Raw genomic sequence first — 20,894 nt, 5'->3', positions numbered from 1 at the left:
TTGGGTTCAGTTCCTTGGTTTTCATTAACTTGTATACTTCATGCCACTCCCTTTAGGCCTGAAGTGTTTCTATTGAGAAATCAGCTGACAGTCTAATGGGAGGTCCCTTATAGATCACTTTCTGTCTCTCTTTTGCAGCCTTTAAGATTCTTTCTTTGTCCTTAATGTTTGCCATTTTCATTATGATGTGCCTAGGTGTGAGTCTTTTGGGGTTGATCTTGATTGGAACTCTCCATGCTTCCTGAACTTGAGCAACTTTTTCCTTCACCAGGTTAGGGAAATTTTCTGCCATTATTTTTTCAAACAGGTTCTCTATTCCTTGCTTCGATTCTTCTCCTGGTACCCCTATGATGCAAATGTTACATTTCATATTATCTCAAATCTCCCTTAGACTCTCCTCCTGCTTTTTAATTTTTTTTCCAATTGCTTCTCTGAATGGGTGTGTTTTTTCTACCTTGTCTTCTAATTCATTGATTTGATCAGCTTCTTCTAGCCTACCATTGAATCCTTTCAGGGTGTTCTTTATTTCAGCTATGTCATTCTTCATTTCTTCTTGATTCTTATTCATGTTTTCTTAGTTCTCCTTTAGCTCCTTATAATTCTCATTAAGTTGCTTGTCATTCTTACTATGTTGTTTGAGCACCCTTGTAACCATTACTTTGAACTCTATCTGACAAATTGCTAACTTCCATTTAATTTAATTCCTTTTCTGGCGATTCCTTCTTTTCTTTTATTGGGGTTTGTTTCTTTGTCTCCCCATTTTTGTCATCCCTTCATATTTATTTCTATGTATTAATCAAAGTGCTATGCCTTCCAGACTTTGTCAGGTGGTAGTAGGTGTTTCATGGGACCCAGTTGTACAGTCTGCTAGATATCCTGAGCTGGGAGTGCCCCTTGCTTGAGTAATTTGAGTTCTGTTGTAACTGGGTCTTGAATGTTGTTTTCCCATTTGTGGATGGAATCTCCCCTCAGGCTGACTGACTATGAGGCTCAATGCTGACCACATTGTGTGAGCTGTTGTGAAGGTACTGACAGAACAGTACAAAATACAACACCACAAACATGTAAGAAAATAAATAAAACAAAAACATACACAAAACCCCTACAACAACAACAAAAGCAACATCAGAGAATTAGGAAAGTGAAAAAAAAAGCAAGAATGATAGAGGAAAAGAAAGAAAAAAAATACAAGGAGAAAACAAGAGAAGAAAGAAAAAAGGGGAGGAATATGAAGGGGCAGAGTCAAAAGAAAGAAAATAAGAGTAAAGAATAGGGGAATAGGGGGAGGAAAATAGTGTAAAATAAAAGAGGAAGAAAAAAATTAAGAGGAAAAATAGAGGACAAAATAGATATACCCAAAATAAGAAAAGGAAAAAAGATGAGAAAGCAGAAGAAAAACAATTGAGTAGGAAAGAGGAAGAGAAAAATTGGATCTATGATTGAAACAATAGAGACTAAAAAAACACACCAAATCAATAAAACAGGTAGATAAAGAAGATATATTAAAAAGCAAAAAAGAAAGGGAAGAGAAAACTAGGAGAAAAAAAGTGAAGTCAGGTTTGTCTCAGCTGAGTTTAAAGCCTCTTGGGAGCCTCCTTTAGATCCTGCTTTTCTGATGACTGGCTGACTGTTCTGTCTGTCAATCCTGGGCTTCCTGGGAGATGCTTAGGTGCTAACCACTGTCAGAAATTGTCCACCTTTGGTTCTCAGCAAGCTGCTTGAAGCTCCAAGCAATCCACAGTCTGTGTCTGTCTCCGCAGGACGTGGCTGCACGTGAGATGGGCCAGCTGCCCTCCATAGCAGGTTTGTTAGTAGCGTGGGCCCAGGACTGGGTCAGTAAGCTTCCCTAGGTTCCCTGGGCTCCGCCTCTGCCCGCTTCACTTGCCAGGCAGCTGTCAATCTTAATCACTCAAAAGTCTGCTTCTGAAAGGGCTTTAGGCAGAATCCAGGGTCTCCCACTCCCAGCCTGTTCAGATTTCAGGGAATGTGGTGGGTGTGTTTCCCTGGCCCAGAGCCACTCCTCTGTGAGTGGCCCAAAATATTACTCTGCCCTCAGCTGAAAGAGATCCTTGTATGGAGACCAGGGGATCGGCTGGAAACCTGGAGTTTCTATCAGCTCTCCCCTGCGGGGAAAGCACTTGTCAGGTTCCTGGGATAGTGGGGTGGATGGCACCTCCCCCAATCCAGTCACTGAAGCTCCCTGACTGTTCAAACCCATAGGCTTGGCCTCTGGTTTTGTTTCCTCTGAACAGGTCAAGATGCAGGGTGTGGCAGGCAGGGCTCATGGGCGTGGGGCAGGCTGTATTACCTAGGGCTTTCTTTCTTTTTTTTTCTCTTTTTTTTCTTTTTTCTTTTCCTGTGCTGGGCTATTGGAGCAGCTAGCTCCTCTCAGGAAAAATGGCCAATTCAGTTTGGGGGCCTACAACCAAATGCAGGACTGCGGGCTGCTGCTTTTCCACGTCCCCCCCGCAATGCTTCCCACCCCAGCCTCTCCTTAGGCACCCCAAGTCCACGCCTCCGTCCCTGGACCAAACCCTCAGGTGTGTAGCTGCAGATAAAACTTCTGTGCTCTGGGTTTAAAGACAACAATAACAAAAAACAGAAACTGAGGCCTTTTCTCTGATTGGCTCTGGTCTACCAGCTCCAGGCTCCGAGGCAGCCAGCAGCCCGGCCGCCTTTCAGGGCTGGATGTTACATGGGCTGCAGGTCTCGGCTCTGGTGTTCTGGGCTGTGGAGCCCAGCCTGGGCTCTGGGCCTCTGTCTTCTGAGGGAGCAGACCCTCCAATAGCTGAGAGATCTCTCTTCATTCTCAACCTACCACCCCAGAATGCACCTCTCTTGACCTCACCCTGCCTACCGGTCTCCAGGGGTTTTCTGTCCTTCCTTGATATAGTCTCCTCCTCAGCTGGACCTCAGTTGGTAATTCCGGGTGTATGTTCCCCACTTTAGTTTTATTTCCAGTCTGGCCCTGGGAGGAGGTGCAAGAAAAATCTTCCTATTTGGCTGCCATTTTCTCAACTCTCCACCTTTGTTGTTATTTTGGGGAGGGGAGAGGTGGCCCTACTTTATTTTTTTTAATAAGTTTTTTATTGATTTCAGAGAGGAATGGAGAGGGAGAGATAGAAACATCAATGATGAGAGATATTCATTGATTGGCTGCCTCCTGCACACCCGACACCGGGGCTCAAGCCCACAACACATGCACGTGCCCTGATCGGGAATCGAACCATGACCTCCTGGTTAATAGGTCAATGCTCAACCACTGAGCCACACTGGCCAGGCAAGGGGGGGGGTCTACTTTTTTAAGTGAATGGTCATTTTATATAAAATATATAAATTATATATATATATAAAAGCCTAAGCGACCAGCTGACCAGCTAACTGTCTGGTAGCTATGACGTGCAATGACCACCAGGGTGCAGATGATCAATGCACAGGCATGGAAACATGGAACAGACTGATGAATCTCAGAGGGAAGAGGGGAGGAGGAGGGCAGAAAGAGATTAACCAAAGATCTTATATGCATATTAGAGGCCCGATGCACGGATTCGGGCACTGGTGGGGTCCTTCATCCTGGCCTGTCAGGATTAGGCCAAAACCGGCTCTCCGACATCCCCCGAGGGTTCCCAGATTGCAAGAGGGCACAGGCCAAGCTGAGGGACCCCACCAGTGCACGAATCCGTGCACTAGGTCTCTAGTATATAAGAAAGAAAGGGCTAAGAAATTGCCTTAGGATTTAACTCTGGCAAGTCATCCTGCAGATTTAGCCATGACTGTTTTTATGACTATAATTTCCTTAATATGAGGCCTCTAAGTTTCCACCATCATAAAACTCTTTTATACATTTAAAAGCAGGATTGAAATGTTTTCAAAATTTTATATCTTGATTTCACTTTGATACATTATTTCTATCTTGAGTTATGTTAAGTAAATATTGTAGAAGAATTTGAAGTTATATAGCAGAAAAACCACCTCAGAAATTTTAACTAATAGATGTTTCCAAATGCAAAGTAAAATATTTAAAGTAATCTTTTAAAGTAAATAAGGAAACCATATTTTTCTAATTACTTGAATACTTTACATAAAGTTGCTTATGCACTTTTTGTTTGAATTCACAAATTTGTCGTATCTTTGAGTGGACCTTGTTTAGTCAGGACTTTTTTCAGAGCATAGCATACAAGAATCATGATGGAACTGCTGATGAAAAAAGAAAAATAAAGAAAAGAGGGGAAAAAATTTTACTGTTTTCTATTAGCTTAAGACATAGTGGATACAGATGCTCAAGCAATAACATCACAAGACTTTCTCCATATCTAGGATCTTCTGCTTCTTGGGTCAGTGTCATGCTGAGGTGGGCTCTTTCCACATGGTGGCAAAGATGGTTATAAGACACTCCAAGTTAACATCATCTTTACTGTGTGTGATCTTTGAAGGAGAGAGGCCCTCTCACAGTATCTGTACTGAATCCCAAAAAAGATTCTGATTGGCTTTGCTTTGGTCATGTGCTCACCCCTGATCAAGCTGTGGGTCAAAGGAATAGAGTTCATTGAAAGGCCAGCCTGGTTTGCAAGCTCATCTTGTGGCGAGGGTGGTAGGCCCCATTAGGTTGTGAAGGGAGAGTGTTCAAAAGAATTGCCAGTAGTAGAAACAGTGGCAGCGAGGCAGGTAAAAACAAATGTTTACTAAAATATGCCTTTTGAATAAAAATATTTTCTAAGAAATTTAATTTCCTAATAATTTAAAACAATTTAAATGAGCATCATACTTTAAAAAAATTAGAAATACATTCAGAACTAAATTACATGTTTATCACATCTTGGATAATATTCTGTTTTCTTTGAATCTCAGTTTTATCATCTGAAAACATGGAAAATAATGCTTACCTTCAAAGAGATCATGCAGATTAGAAGAGATGATGTAATTGATAATATTTTATAAACTATAAGACACCATCTGTGTTTTTATGAAATATGATTTATAAGAAAATCAATTCATAAAGAAAGCAAAGTTACCTATGTCAACGATGGGGAAGTCTCTCTCTTACAAAATGTATTCATTATACTTGTGGTTTTTCCTAAGGAATCAGTACTTGAATACAGCACACGTTTATGCTTTCTGACAAGATTTTGTTGATAATGATGAGAACAATGATGATGACAATAGTGAAGATAGGCTCAGATAGTTATTCAATAAATTCTTAGAAAATTAAATATACTGCTAGATTTCTAAGGGGTGAAAAGACAAAAGTAAGCTGGTTTCATGAGAAAACTAGAAGCAGATAGATGGCAGACAGAGTTGAGTAGCTGATCTTAAGTTTAGGCTGAGCTGAAATACTCTTAAATACCAGTAGATTCATGACCAAGGTGCCATTGAGATGATCACTCCTAGGAAATGTTTTGCCAGTAAAATTATCTTAACTACCAACTGAAAAGAAATAAAGAAATGATTTATGTATGATTCAGTTTCATCTACTATGTATGTGCACAACATTTTGAGAGAATAAATTAGTCAGTCTGTTTGAATCATCTTTACATTTTCTTTTAGTAAAGAACTCATAGTTGGTTAAATGGCCAGCACTATTTCAGACAGAAAGAAAAAAACAAACAGTAAAAAGAGACATTCTGTATTGAAAGCCTTATCCAGGCACACCACAGGAATAAATATATCAAGATAAAAGTATATGAAAAGCAAAAGTATTTCTGGAATCACTACCAATATAAATACTAAAATTGCTCACACAGCTTGATCTGGCAGATTATAGAAATGGAGAAATGAAAGCAATATATGACAAATAAAATGGCAGTGGTATAAAATGTAATTGTAGAAAACCATCTCAGAGTTGAAAATTATTGGAGTTGGAAAATACTTTGGAGTTCATAAGTTCAACCCAGGAGTATGCTTGTAAATATTTAATAACTGTCCCTCCAGCAGAGGAAAAAAAGCCCTGATTTGTAGTGCTGGCCTATTTCTATGGTGTAAATACTCCCCCATTCCCAATTGCAAACTGGGAGTATTCCCAATTGCAAACTGGGAGTATTCCCAATTGCAAATTGCTGAATGTGCGCTGGGAAGAGATGCACATAATAGGCTGTCACGCGCCAGTGCCCGAGGGCTCCAGTACACGACTGGTTCCACACTATCATTTTACAAATAAGAAAGCAACTGAGGCCAAAGGAATTGTCCCATACAAGTATTTGGCTGCACTGCCACTGCTGAAACTCAAGTTCTTCCTCATGCTGCCCCTCAGTACTGTGAAAGCACTGTGAGGAAAGGACCATGATTGATTGATTGGTAAAGCCCACAAGCCTCCACTAGCCTCCTTAAGCATTCCCCTTTTGGGGCCACATTGACCTTTTGACATTGAGTTTAAACTGTGGTTTGTTTGTCTGCATCCTCCGCTAGTCTGAGATTTCACTGACACTTTTTTTTTTTTTTCATTTTTGTGACTTTAGTACTCTGTACAATATCTAGAACATAGTAGATGCTCCAAAAGTGTTTATTGAGGGTATGAACAAGCAGTAATAACAGAAAACATTTATTGGCCTTCTGTGTGCCAAGCACTGGTCTTGCTGGCTTGCATGCATTAACTCATGTAATCCTCAGAGTAATCATCACAACAAGTGAAGTATGTACTGTAATCATGTGCATATTTCAAATGAAAAAACAGAGGCTCATAGAAGTTAGTTGCCCAAGGTTATACAGTGAATAGATTCAAACAGTCTGTCTCCAGAGCCTGTGCACTTGCCTATTCAGCTGTCACTCAGTTAACTGTCAGTGTCCCTGGGGTACACAGCTCAGCAACAGATACTTTAGAAAGTTCTCCCTCCATTCCATATGAATGACACAAACATTTCCCAGAAAAGATCTAGTCTGACCCCTTTGCTAAGTTGAAATAATCAAGGAAATGGGGTAATCAAGTAATCAAGTTTTCTCATTGTCTGAAGATTAAACAGAAACCTGTATTCTAATTAAAAATCATGTTGTGGACAATGGTCTTGAATCTCAGTGTGTGTTTTTTTGGCTTTAATAATTAAAAAAAAAAAAAGATTAACCTTTTCTTTGACTTCTCAATCTAAAAAATGGCATCCCCATTTGCTAGCAAGAAAATCTAAAGAAGGCTTAGGAGACTGGGTTACTAACTCCAGGGGTGTTCTGCAAGGCTTTTGCTTTAAATAGAAAAAACATCCTCCTTCCCTATTGGTCTTCGTATGATTTGTTATCAAGTGAGATAACAAAAAGCCCACTACTGCCCTGGCTGGTGTGGCTCAGGTGCTTGGAGCATTGTTCCATACACTGAAAGGTTGCAGGTTCGATTCCTGGTCAGGGCACATACCTAGATTGTGGGTTTGATCCCCGGGTCAGGGTGTTATAGAAAGGTAACCAATTGATGTTTCTGTCTTTTCCTCTCTCTCTCTCTCTCTCTCCCCCCTCTACCTCCTTCCCTCTCTCCCTCTCTCTTTGTTTTCCTCTTCCTTCTGCTGTCTCTAAAGATCAAAATCAATAAGCATGCCCTCCAGTGAGGATTTTTTTAAAAAGCTCATTACTACATTTGTACATTTTCTTGGATTCTAGTTCATTGAGGTTTAGTACCATGAGTGACTTCTGTACCAACCTTAAGATATGAACCTTATTTTTTAAATGTAATTTAATATAATACCTCAGATTTTTATCTATATGGGCAGTCCTCAGGTTACGTCGGACTTGACGTACGTGGTTGCTTGCCATCTCTCATTTACAGTATTTATTTAAAAAAAGTTCCGTCATGTTGACGTACGTACATATGTGTTTTATGTTTTTTATTATTTATTTACCACAAGTAAAGGTCAGGAATTGTAATCTTTCTTTTAAATTTTTTTACTGTTTCACTTCATTACTGCTGTGTATGTGCTCCATGTGAGTGACATAGGTGCTTATGTAGGTGGGTTCTGTCTTTGGCGAAAATCGCGTTATGTCATGCCGCAGGAACGGATCTCTGAAGTAACCCAAGAACCTACTATATACATAAAAGGCTAATATGCTAAGTGTCTGACTGTCCAACCAGTCACAATGACACACACTGACCACCAGGGGGCAGACACTCAACGCAGGAGCTGCCATGACACGCACTGGCCATTTACAGAGAAATGGCACTGCAGACCTGGCGCCTACAAAGCAACACTCGGCTTCCCCCAAGTGTAAGGAGACCAGATGTCCCGCTTTTGGCGGGACAGTCCCGATTTTTAACAATTCGTCCCGCGTCCCGCGGCGTTTTAAAAAAGTCCCGATTTTTGGAAAGAATGCACAACAAGCTAGGTAACGGCGGGAGAACGGGAAGGGGATATAAGGTTTTCGGCGGCCATGTGGCTATTTAGCCAGGATAAATAATGCACTAAAAATTGTGGAATACGCGCTGTCCTTACCAGGAACTAATGCTGCGACTGAACGCGTTTTTTCTACGGTAAATAAAGTGTGGACATCAGAAAAATCACAATTAAGTGTTGAGACTTTGAAAGCCATTTTATGTGTGAAATATAATTTAACAAATTCTTGTGAAAAATTTCATGACCTTTTAAACAACAACAGCAATCTACTAAAAAAAATTCACTCAAATGAGAAATGTGCCAAAGAATAAAATAATACTATACATAATTTTTTTATTTATTATATTTGTAAATTGTACTTATGTTGAAATTTAAAAAAAATATATATTACAATACTATTTTTGCGTTCTCTGAAAATTTTTGTTGCTCCATATAGACCAAATTTTTAATCAAGAACCCTCCCCCCCACCCCCCCACCCCCCTACCCCCGGTCAATGGTGTCCCGCTTTACCAATGTTAAAATCTGGTCACCTTACCCAAGTGGGACACAGGGCTCATCACCACCCTGGAACAACAGCCCACCAAATCACAGCCGACACTGCTGAGAGCCCATGGGAGATGGCAAAATGTGGCCCACAGCCCAGCCCAGCCTGGAAACAGTGGGCGCTGGGTAATGACGTCATGTAGCAACGCCCAGCTTCCTCTCCCTAGCGACTAGCCTCCTTGGAGTGTCTTCAGCCCAGGAACATGACTTGCTTTATGGTCAGGTGCAAACATTTTACACATTAATCAAATGTCTGTGAAGCATTTTCCCATACCTCATCTCATTTGATCCTTCACAGAAGTCCTGGAATAGGTAGATAGGAGACTCGGTAGAATCCTATTTTCTTTTCATTAGCCAGAAAATGGAAATTTAGAAAGCTTAGAAACTTGACCTGACTAAAAAGAAATAAGAAATGGTGGACCTTGAAAATGACTTCGGGTTTTCTCACTGCGCAGAATATAGTCAAACACTGATGTAGTTAAATATTTTACCCTTTGTTCTCCCTGCGTGAGCTACAATAATAATCTGCTGCATGTTGATATTTACTGCTGTGTTGCTGACAGTTACCTGAAAGAGAAATTGGGGTGCTTCACTGGGCTGGAAAAATTTTAGCTAAATCAGAAAGCAGGTTTAATTAAGCAAGTTTATCTATATATATATAAAGCTCTGGCTGGTGCCAATTGCATGCATGTGTTTCGATCTGTCATTGTCGATCGTGAATTTGGTTAACACTTCTATTACAGAGAAAGGGAGAACAATGATACTAAAATATTTCTTCTAATTAATTTCCTTTCAATGTGCATGAATTTGTGTGCCAGGCTACTAGTTTTTTATAAAGATCATTTTGAAGGCTCCTTCAGCAAACTTGGAAAGAAAAAAAAAGTCATTTTTTTCTCTGCACTGCATTAATGGACATCAACTAAGATGCAAATTGGTTGTTATGCCTTTTTTTTTTCTTTTGACAGTAATAGTTCATTTATTTTTTTTCTTATTATTTTTTCCTACAGGAAATATGGTGAGAAATAATATGTTTGGCTAATGTTTCCAATTTTAAAGATATACCAGTACCATATTGAGAAGTGCATTTAATTTTTCTGCCTAATATAGTCTAGAAGGTTTAGATGTACATTTGCAGTTTGTTTACAGTTTATATTTATCTTCTAAAAGGACAACTTGCCCCAAATTCTTTTTTTTCCTACTTCTTGTCATTCTCCCCCCCATCAGTGCTAAAAAATTTCTAGTGGTATTAGACACTAAATTGAAAGGGAATGTGTTCATTTCAAAACAATGAGAACTATACATAAAAATAGCAAGTAAACACCTCTCTTTATTGTTATATACACTATATAACAAAGTGCTTTCAAAGATGTGATCTCTTTTTGTTATTTAAAACTAGAGGCCCAGTGCACAAATTTGCGCACCAGTGAGGTCCCTCGGCCTAGCCTGCGCCCTCTTGCAATCCGGGACCCCTCGGGAGATATCAGACTGCTGGTTTCAGCCCTATTCCTGCAGGCCAGGTCAAGGGACCCACCAGTGCACGAATCTGTGCACCAGGCCTCTAGTATGCATATAAGATCTTTGGTTAATCTCTTCCCACCCTTTCCCCTCTCCTTTCTCTCTGAGATTCATCAGCCTGTTCCATGTTTCCATGCCTGTGTGTTGAGCATCTGCCCCCGGTGGTCATTGCACGTCATAGCTACTGGACAGTCGGCAGTTGGTCACTTAGACTTTTATATATATATATAGACTAGAGGCCTGATGCACAAAAAAATTTATGCAAGGGGCTCAGCCCTCGCAGCCCCAGCTTCATCCAGAAGGTCATCTGGAAGGACGTCCGGAAGGTCATTTGGATGTCTGGTTTAATTATCATATTACGCTTTTATTATCCAATCTAATAAAAGAGTGATATGCAAATTAACCATCACTCCGCTACACCCACAAGCCCCGCCCACCAGCCAATCAGGAGCGAGTATGCAAATTAACCCAGCCAAGATGGCTGTAGCCACAGAGCGAGCAGGAGGCTTGGGTTTCCCTGGCAATGGAGGAAGCCAAGCTTTCCGCACACCCTGGCAGGCCCAGGCCTCCACTCAAGGCTACAAAGTTTCAATTATAGAAGATAAATAAATCCCAACAAAAATGGTGGCAGCCATGGAGCTGGAGAGAGCAGGAGGCTTGAGTTGCCCCCAGCGATGGAAGAAGCCAAGCTTTCGCAGCCCTGGACTGCCTTGGCCTCCACTCAAGGCTACAAAGTTTCAATTACAGAAGATAAATAAATCCCAGATACCAGGGCCTCTGCTTGGGTCGCCAGGGGGCGTGGCTGGCCTGCAAACCACCACAGGCCCCTCACCCAGGCTGCCCCATACCCCAAGGGAACCCCCACCCTGATCCGGGACACCCTTCAGGGCAAACCAGCCGGCCCCCACCTGTTCACCAGGCCTCTATCCTATCTAATAAAAGAGTAATATGCAAATTGACTATCACTCCAACACACAAGATGGCTGCCACAAGATGGCCAGCAGGGGAGGGCCTTTGGGAGGGACCAGGCCTGCAAGGGAGGGCAGTTGGGGGGGTGATCAAGCCTGCAGGGGAGGGCATTTAGGGGTGACCAGGCCTGCAGAGGAGGGAAGTTGGGGGCGACCGGGCCTCCCGGGAAGGGCAGTTGGGGGGGACCCAGGCCTGCAGGGGAGAGCAGTTGGGGGGGGGGCGGGGACCAGGCCTGCAGAGGAGGGCAGTTAGGGGTGACCAGGCCTGCAGGGGAGGACAGTTAGGGGTGACCAGGCCTGCAGGGGAGGGCAGTTAGGGGTGACCAAGCCTGCAGGGGAGGGCAGTTAGGCATCAATCAGGCTGGCAGGGGAGTGGTTAGCGGGTGATCAGGCTGGCAGGCAGAAGCAGTTAGGGGCAATCAGGAAGGCAGGCAGGCGAGCAGTTGGGAGCCAGCAGTTCTGGACTGTGAGAGGGATGCCCCAGATTGGAGAGGGTTCAGGCTGGGCTGAGGCACACACCCCCCGTGCACAAATTCCATGCACCGGGCCTCTAGTTATAGATAATGATGTGAAGATATCAAACCCTGGCATTTAAGAGGTAGATGAATTGCCTGAAAGCACACAGCTAGAGAGGGTAAGGGCTATCACCAGAGCTCTGATTGTCTAACTTCTGCTTAGTAAGGGAAGCCACTTCAGTGTTAGTGAAGCATTTAAGAGTCTGGACAGATTCCTATCAGCCAGACATGGGATTGAATCTGATTCTAACTGTGTTACTTTGGGCGAGTTTGCTCATCTAAAAGCGGAGAATAATAATACTTCCTATTTTACAGGATGTTTATAAAGAATAATTCAGATGGTTTAGGCAGAATGCCTGGCATATGATAAGCACTCAACATGTTATTTTTATTATATGATTTCTGTTCCACTTTTTTTTACCCTAAGGAAGCTTTTTTTTGCCCTTTGGACCAACTAGTTTTCTAGCCTTCAAAGCCTATATACCTAATCAAGTGCCTTCTTTTGGAACCTGAAATCATTATGTCCTTACTTTCTGCCTTAGGTTTCTTCCATATCTTTCATAAACATGAAGAGGAAGTCAGAATACATTGTATTTTATCTCAAAGGAGTACTCAGAACTACTAAGCAATCTTTTCTCTCATTTCTTGCTGATCTCAGTTTGCATGCCCTACTGTAGCTATTCTAAATCTCCTCCTCCTCCACCCTGAAGTCCCTAAGCCCTTGCTGTCTTCATCACTTTCAGCAGATGGTCATATACTGTAATTTATTTGTTAACGTTTGAGATCATGTGCCCTGAACTCCTTTAGTGTCCCTATACTTCATCTGATTTCTGATCCTCTCCTCTGTCTCAGAGAGAGTGACTTGTCTTACGTCCCAGGGCTCTTGAAAACGCCTCTTTTTGTTCCTTTGGAGTGCTGCTCCAACAGTTTCTCTCTCCCTCATTTGCCCTCTTTGATTTCCCCACCTCTCCAGGCTCAACTACTTTCATTTCTCCTGACCAGGCCATGTGCTCCCGTTTGCCTCTATATCTTTGCACAAACTGCTCTGCCTCCTAGGAATGTCCGTTCTTTAGCCTCCTTCATGCCTCAGCTCTAGCATTACTTCCAGGTTGGCTGCCCTTCCTACACATCCCCATCGCCATCTATAAACCCATGCCTCCACCGAGTGACCATGAGCTTCCTAGGGGGAGGCCCCATGTCTGAATTCCCAGCGCTCCTACCCTGCTTAACCCTTAGTAGGCACCAATACATGTTAGTGGAAGAAAAGGAGATCCACAAATAAGCACATGTCTTTTCTACAATTTAAGAATAAACTCTTTACCCTGGTATTGCCTTCCTCTTGTCATTCCTTTAACAAACATTCTACTTCCTCACCACACATTCCTTTGCAATTTAGTGTCCAACACCACTATTGAATCTACTGAAAAACTACTCATGAAGGTCACCAAAGAGCTTACGTGTGGACCACATCCTCCTCCTCGAGCCTCTCCCCTGGCCTGGCTTCTGTGACTATGAAATACAGGTTTGCTTGATGCCTCACTAAACTTACCTTTTATTAACTCCTTCACTGTTTTTCCCAAGATTTGGTTCATTTGTCTTCTCTTCTTTCACCTTATCTCCCCATGAGCATACTCTTGGTTTTAACCATCACGACTGTGCAGATAACACGCAAAGTTTACTTGTAGTCAATCTAGCATCCCAGTTAGTCCAGCAAGGCTGAGTCCCGAATGTTCATTTTTTCTAGTTCAGAGATGAAAGATACTTGGCACTCAAGCTTCCATTTGCCACTGTCTCACCCAAGACGGATATGGTCTCAACCAAGACCAATTGTGCCTATTTCCCAGTGAGGGCAGGCTTCTCCTCAGAATCCTTTCCTTATTCTCCTCTACTGTTTGACACAAATGCTCTGTCTGCTTGGAATCTTCATTCTTCACTTATTCTGGACACCTACTTCCTGATGAACAATTTAAAAATATACTAGTCATTCCTATATTAGAATATTTTCACACATTTCTCAAAATCATATCAAACTCAACATGTTTAAACCCAACTCGTTATATCCCTCTGTCTTCAACCCAACCTCCTCCTACTGACTACACTAGTTTTGTAACTTGTTCCACTTTTTCCCAGATGACCACTAATCATCTTTGCCTTCTCCTTTGTACTCCACCAATTTAGGTGTCAGTTGTATTCATGTATGTCTCTCATTCATCCCTTTCTATTATTTGGTGCCACCACCTTGGCTGGGCCTTGTGACCTGGTTATGGGCTGTTAGAATAGTGTGCCGTCTGGTCTTCCCGCTGCCAGCTTCTCCCTGCTCCAAACCACCTTGCCTCCAGATCAGTCCTCCTAGAGTAAAACCTGGGTTATATGGCTCTACCGCCCAAAACCCTTCAATGACTTTCTATTACCTCTTAAATAAAACCCCAATTCCTATAAAATTTAGTAGAGTATAATTACTTTGATTTTTTTAGTCCACAATATTTGGATTTAAGTTCTGGCTACTATATTTACCTTTTCTGTGACTTTGAACTTATCGCTTAATTTTTATTCAACGTGTATTTATTTAACATCTACTGTGTTCTAGACTCTGTGCCAGGTACTTGGGATATAGTGATGAGCCAAACAGACCTTGTCCTTTTTCTTCTGAACCTTCCAACACTTAGACTTGTCTCTATTTCTCATAATCATAGCAATCCTACGTACAGGCCATGCCTCCCTCTCTTGATGCGTTTAGCATTTGGTTTGTGCTATGCAGGGTATTATAATGCCAGGTATCATAGTTATTTGCATATGTGTGTTATCTCTCAACCACATAGTAGGTTCACTGAAGGGTAGGGGCCATCTCCCATTTCCCATAGTGCAAGCATGAATTCTGTTGTGATTTTTGTAGGCCCAAGGGTAGACTTCAGAATCATTATAATATCTAGTATGTTTTAGATGCTCCCATTGTCTATCAGATTTATGCATTAAAAAGGGGAAATAAATAAGTGCTACTTAGTTTCTATTCATTCTAATGCCTATCCTTCCAGCCTACTACCCGTCTGTAATTATTATAAGTAGAATTTGCAATGTTTATAACTTGTGTACATGAAAATTTTAAAAACTGAATCACAAATCCTCTCTGCTTCCTAGTAGAAAATATTATTCATATGCATAAAACAATGTTAAAATAATGTTCTTTTTACTAAATAGCTTTTGACTTGGTAATAAACAATATGCTGTTTTTCCCTGTGAAATAATCCTAGGACTTTAGTCCTGAATGTTAATTTTATTTTATACATTTTCAGCTTACTGTTTTTATGTTCCCATGATCTTACATTAAGTTAAGCATTTGTCTATCCAAAACAATAGGTCAACTATAGCTGAATTATAACCATACCTTTCATCTGCACACAAAATCCTATTATAAACAGCATGTGACCATTTGCTTCTAGAATTTATGATTGTTTTGTTCCAAAAGGAAACTAAATTTAGCCTCGTAATTCTACATGCTCCCAAGGAAACAATGCCTGCTGTGATTTCTAGAATAAATGAATCTGAACCACAATCCCTTTACTTGACTGAAAATTTTGAATATCAACCTAGTCATTAACCACAGGTATTAAACCACATTAAACAAACAGCAAAGGGTTAAGAAAGAAATTTCTTATGTTTCTGACTTCATTGCTGAATGAGTCTAACTTGGTTGCACTATCATTCTTAATACAGAACATTGTTTGCCTCTCATAATGGGTCTCTAAAATTACTCATTCTGGCTTGAGTTCTAAAATTAAACTATGTGGAGTCATGTCCAATGGCACAATGCATCTTTATGTGAAATCAGCTAGAGTTTTTGTTTTCACCCGATGTAAAATTTTCAGTGAGGAAGCTTTGTTTCTGATAGCTTCACTGGTATAGTTCTTTCCATATCTCCTTTGTTTCTAATGACAACTAAATTGCTCTCTCCTTGTATGTGTTTTGGCAGATAAGCTCTACCATGAAGGCTCCTACCGTGCTTACACCTGGCATCCTTGTGCTTCTGATGACCTTGGTGCGGAAGAGTGATGGGGAGTGCAAGGAGGCACTAGTGAAGTCTGAGATGAATGTGAACATGAAGTATCAGCTTCCCAACTTCACTGCGGAAACGCCCATCCAGAACGTCGTTTTACACAAGCATCACATTTACCTCGGTGCCGTTAACTACATTTATGTTTTAAATGACACAGACCTTCAGAAGGTTGCTGAGTACAAGACGGGGCCCATGCTGGAACACCCGGATTGTTTCCCATGCCAGGATTGCAGCCACCAAGCCAATGTTTCTGGCGGCGTTTGGAAAGATAACATCAACATGGCTCTGCTTGTTGACACGTACTATGACGATCAACTCATTAGCTGTGGCAGCGTTCGCAGAGGGACCTGCCAGCGACACGTCCTTCCTGCCTCCAATCCTGCTGACATACAGTCCGAGGTACACTGCATGTACTCCCCACAGACAGAAGAAGAGCCCAGCCAGTGTCCTGACTGTGTGGTGAGTGCCCTGGGAACCAAGGTCCTGATGTCTGAAAAGCACCGGTTCATCAACTTCTTCGTGGGCAATACCATAAATGCTTCTTACCCTCCAGATTATTCTTTGCATTCGATATCGGTGAGAAGGTTAAAGGAAACTCAAGATGGTTTTAAGTTTTTGACAGACCAGTCCTATATTGATGTTCTACCTGAATTCCGAGATTCTTACCCCATCAAGTATGTCCACGCCTTTGAAAGCAACCATTTCATTTACTTTCTGACAGTCCAACGGGAAACTCTCAATGCCCAGTCTTTTCACACAAGAATAATCAGGTTCTGTTCCGTAGACTCTGGATTGCATTCCTACATGGAAATGCCTCTGGAGTGTATTCTCACGGAAAAGAGAAGAAAGCGATCCCCAAGGGAGGAAGTGTTTAATATTCTTCAAGCTGCATATGTCAGTAAGCCTGGGGCCCATCTCGCTAGGCAGATAGGCGCCAACCTGAATGATGACATTCTCTATGGAGTGTTTGCCCAAAGCAAGCCAGATTCTGCTGAGCCAATGAATCGCTCTGCCGTCTGTGCATTCCCTATCAAGTATGTCAATGAATTCTTCAACAAGATCGTCAACAAAAACAATGTGAGATGTCTTCAGCATTTTTATGGACCCAACCATGAACACTGCTTTAATAGGGTAAGTCACACAGATGCCCCACTTACTTACAAATTATGAGGTATAAATCAAAATAGGTACCAGTCTAGAAAAGAATACCAATGGCTTTTTGGTGCTTGATAAATGGTCTTAATCCAAAATATTTATTTATTCTTTCCAAGAAAATTTAGAAATTAAATCTTCATTTCAAAGTAAAATCACAGTTTGAGAAAACTCAATGTGGTAATAAAAAGAAAAAATAATGTATTTTTACAATTTGGGTTTGCATATTTGCCAACACTTCAGATTATTAAACTTATTTCTCATATGAGCTTGAGTAGTTCTGGTCAGATTTACACAAAGTTTAACGCAACAGCAATTTCTGTAAAACACAATAATTAAGATCTCAGTAGAGTCTTTACAACGTTTAAAAAGGCTTTTTCCTTATGAGGCACCATTTTCTCACTAATATGCAAATAAATGGTCTATATTTTTGGCATTACTTAAAGAAACAACTAAGATCAAAACAAACCAAAAAATCTCTTCCAAAATGTTGGTAAACAAAACATCTTCAAATGAGCTAATATACTTTTCTAAATAACCTGGGATGCTAGAGAGGAAATTTTCTTGCTCCCCGAATCCTTGTTATGTGTTTTTTAAAAATACACAAACAAACCCATATATTTCTTTTGAACTTGAACTTTCACTAGATGTAAATTTCCTTTACTGTTAATGTCTGGTTAAACAAGCTTCTGAGATGCCATTCTGACATGTGCTTTTCTGAGAAAAAGTTTAGGATCAGTGTTGAATCATACTTCTCCCTTCCCCCCAAAAATAGCCCTGAGAATGTTCATGATTAATTTTCATTTCTATTCTTTTTTTAATTTTTTTTATTTTTCTACTAGAGTTAACATACCTTATTATATTGATTTCTGGTGTACACCCGTGATTAGACATTATATAACTTACTAAGTGATCATCCCAATAAATCACATACCATACATACCTATTAAAAATATAATTGACTATATTCACAATGCTGTACTTTATATCCCCATTACTATTCTGTAACAACCAATTTGTACTTCTTAAACCCTTCATCTTTTTCACCCATACCCCCAAATCCCCTCTCATATGGCAACTGCCAAAATGTTCTCTACATCCATGAGTATGTTTCTGTTCTGCTTGTGTGTTTATTTTGTTTTTTAGATTAAATTTTTGGTATATATGTATTTTTTGCCATTTTATTGTTCATATTTTTATCTTTTTCGTTCTTCTTAAAGAATTCCCTTTAACATTTTATATAATACTGGTTTGGTGGTGATGAACTCCTTTAGCTTTTTCTTAGCTTGGAAGCTCTTTATCTGACCTTCAATTCTAAATGATAGCTTTGCTGGGTAGAGTAATCTTGGTTGTAGGTCCTTGCTTTTCATCACTTTGAATATTTCTTGCCAATTCCTTCTGGCCTGCAAAGTTTCTGTTGAGAAATCAGCTGACAGTATGGGAGCTCCCTTGTGATAACTGCTTTTCTCTTGCTGCTTTTAAGATTCTCTCTTTGTCTTTAACCTTTGGCATTTTAATTATGATGCGTCCTGGTCCTGTGTGGGCCTTCTTTGGGTTCCTCTTGTTTGGGACTCTCTGCACTTCCTGGGCTTGTATGTCTTTTCCTTCACCAAGTTAGGGAAATTTGCTCTCATTATTTTTTCAAATACGTTTTCAATATCTTGCTCTCTCTCTCCCTTCTTATGATACCTTCATGATGCAAATGTTGGTATGCTTGAAGTTGTCCCAGAGGTTCCTTACAATATCCTCATTTTTTTTAATTCTTTTTTTTTTTTTTATGTTCTGAGTGGGTGTTTTTTTTTTTTCTTCCTTATATTTCAAATTGCTAATTTGATTCTCAGTTTCATCTGCTGTGCTGTTGATTCCCTGTAAATTATTCTTCATTTCAGTTAGTGTCACTTTCATTTCTGATTGGTCATTTTTTATGCTGTTGAAGTTCTCACTAAGTTCATTGAGCATCCTTATAACCAGTGTTTTGAACTCTGCATCTAATAGATTGCTTGTCTCCATTTTATTTAGTTCTTTTTCTGTAGTTTTGTTCTGTTCTTTCATTTGGGATTTGTTTCTTTGTCTACTCATGTTGGTAGCCTCCCTGTGTTTGTTTCTATGTATTAGGTGGAACTGCCACATCTCCCAGTCTTGTGGAGTGGCCTAATGCAGTAGGTGTCCTATAGGGTCCAGTGACACAGCCTCCTTGATCCCCCAAGCTGGGCACTAAATGTGTGCCCTCTGTGTGGGCTATGTACACTCTTCTCTTGTAGCTGAGCTTAGATTGCTGTTGGCACATCAACTGGCGGTATTTATTCCCAGGGTAATCAACTTCAAGGACTGGCTACAACAACCAATTTCCGACAATTGAGGAGAATCAGCTGTGCAGGGGCCCACCCCACAGAGGAGGACTTACTTCAGCGGGCCTCTGCTGCCAGTTGAGTCCACCCCTTGAGTGTGTCACTTATGGATGTGATTGGGTGTTGCTTTAAATGTGGTCTGAAACTGTTCACTGAATGTGCTGGGTCTAGGGCCTCTGGGGAGATGCAGACCAAGGTCAGTCACTGCTTGTGTTCTTTCTGGGGCCACCTGGCATAAGCTACAATGTGATCTGCAGATGGCCGCTAATTGTGCTGGACTTGGAGGTGCCAGGTGAGGCCAAGCTGGGGGAAAAAGCTGGCTGCTACTAGTACCAGGCCTGGGGCTACTTAGCTTGAGGTACAGGATGCACTGAGGCCAGAAGCTGCTTGTTTGAGTGATTTTAGGAAAATCTAAAGCATGAGCCAAGACAGGCCATTCATATGGAAAAGCCATTGGAAATTGCTTGGGTAGGCCCCAAAGTTGGGTGGGGCTGGGTCTCAGGGAAACACCAGGGCAGGACAAACAGTGTGAACCAGGTTGTTGGAATCTCAGATATGGAGGCTGCCTACTAACTCTGTAGGGGTAAAGGGGGTGAAGGGTTTATCAAAGAAACAATAGCCTCTGCCAGCACTTCTATCTGGGATAAAGCTGACCCCTCCCCAGCCCTTGCCCTGATACCAGACTCCCCATTTGTCTCTAGTGCTTTTTGAGCTTCTGCCCCAGCACTGAGCGAGTAAGTCTGAGTAAGTCTGTGCACAGGCCTTTAAAAGGAACTGCCTGGGACTCCAGCAGTCCTTGTTCTTCCTCAGCCTCATCCCTGCTGGTATTTTACAGCCAGATGTTATGGGGACTTTTCTTCCTGGCACTAGAACCCTGGGATGGGAGGCCTCGTATGGCGCTGGGACCCCTCTCTCTTCAGGTGGGACTTCTGCAATGGACATATCCCTCCTGATTTTTATCTGCCACATGTAAATGTGGGGCAGCCTGTTCTGCTTCTTCACCCCTCCTACCAGTCTCCATGTGGCTTCTTCTTTATTTCTCTAGTTGTAGGACTTCCATTCAGCCAGATTTTAGGCAGTGCTGAATGATGATTGTTCTGTATTTTAGTTGTAGTTTTATGTGGTTGTGGGAGGAAGTGAAGATCACATTTTACCTATGCCATCATCTTGACCAGAAGTCCCTCTTTTGGATCTTGACATCAGTCATGGACTTCCTATTTGAATATATAGTGCTCTACAAAGTTATGGTTTGGTACTTTTTGTATGGTTGGCATTTGATATTTATAAATATAACTATTTTTGATATATGATTATTTATGTTTACATGAAGTGGTATTTTCACAGGCAGGATTAGGAAAATTGTTACTTTGATTTAGATATACCTTGGGATTTATCCTGCTAGTTATCACATCATTTGATGCCCAAGAAAGAGCACCAAATTTAGAGTTCATTATGGCTTTAAGCTTTTTTGGTTTGTACCCAGATTTGAATATATGGACTT

General features: G+C 41.2%; 1 protein-coding gene across 3 annotated transcripts in view; it reads left to right on the top strand.

Moving 5' to 3' along the window:
- MET (MET proto-oncogene, receptor tyrosine kinase) overlaps window positions 1-20,894 on the top strand; it is a 158,581-nt gene that overhangs the window by 32,165 nt on the left and 105,522 nt on the right. For all 3 annotated transcript variants that reach the window (XM_079786107.1, XM_079786106.1, XM_079786105.1), the window contains one exon: window positions 15,810-17,024. In XM_079786107.1, the coding sequence (XP_079642233.1) occupies window positions 15,822-17,024 (1,203 nt within the window). In that variant the 5' untranslated portion in view covers window positions 15,810-15,821. The remainder of the gene's footprint in view (window positions 1-15,809; window positions 17,025-20,894) is intronic.

Source organism: Cnephaeus nilssonii, assembly GCF_951640355.1.
Source record: "Cnephaeus nilssonii genome assembly, chromosome: 12".
Lineage (NCBI taxonomy): Eukaryota > Metazoa > Chordata > Mammalia > Chiroptera > Vespertilionidae > Cnephaeus > Cnephaeus nilssonii.
Note: the sequence above shows the minus strand (reverse complement) of the source record. Positions and strands in the feature narration are given on the sequence as shown.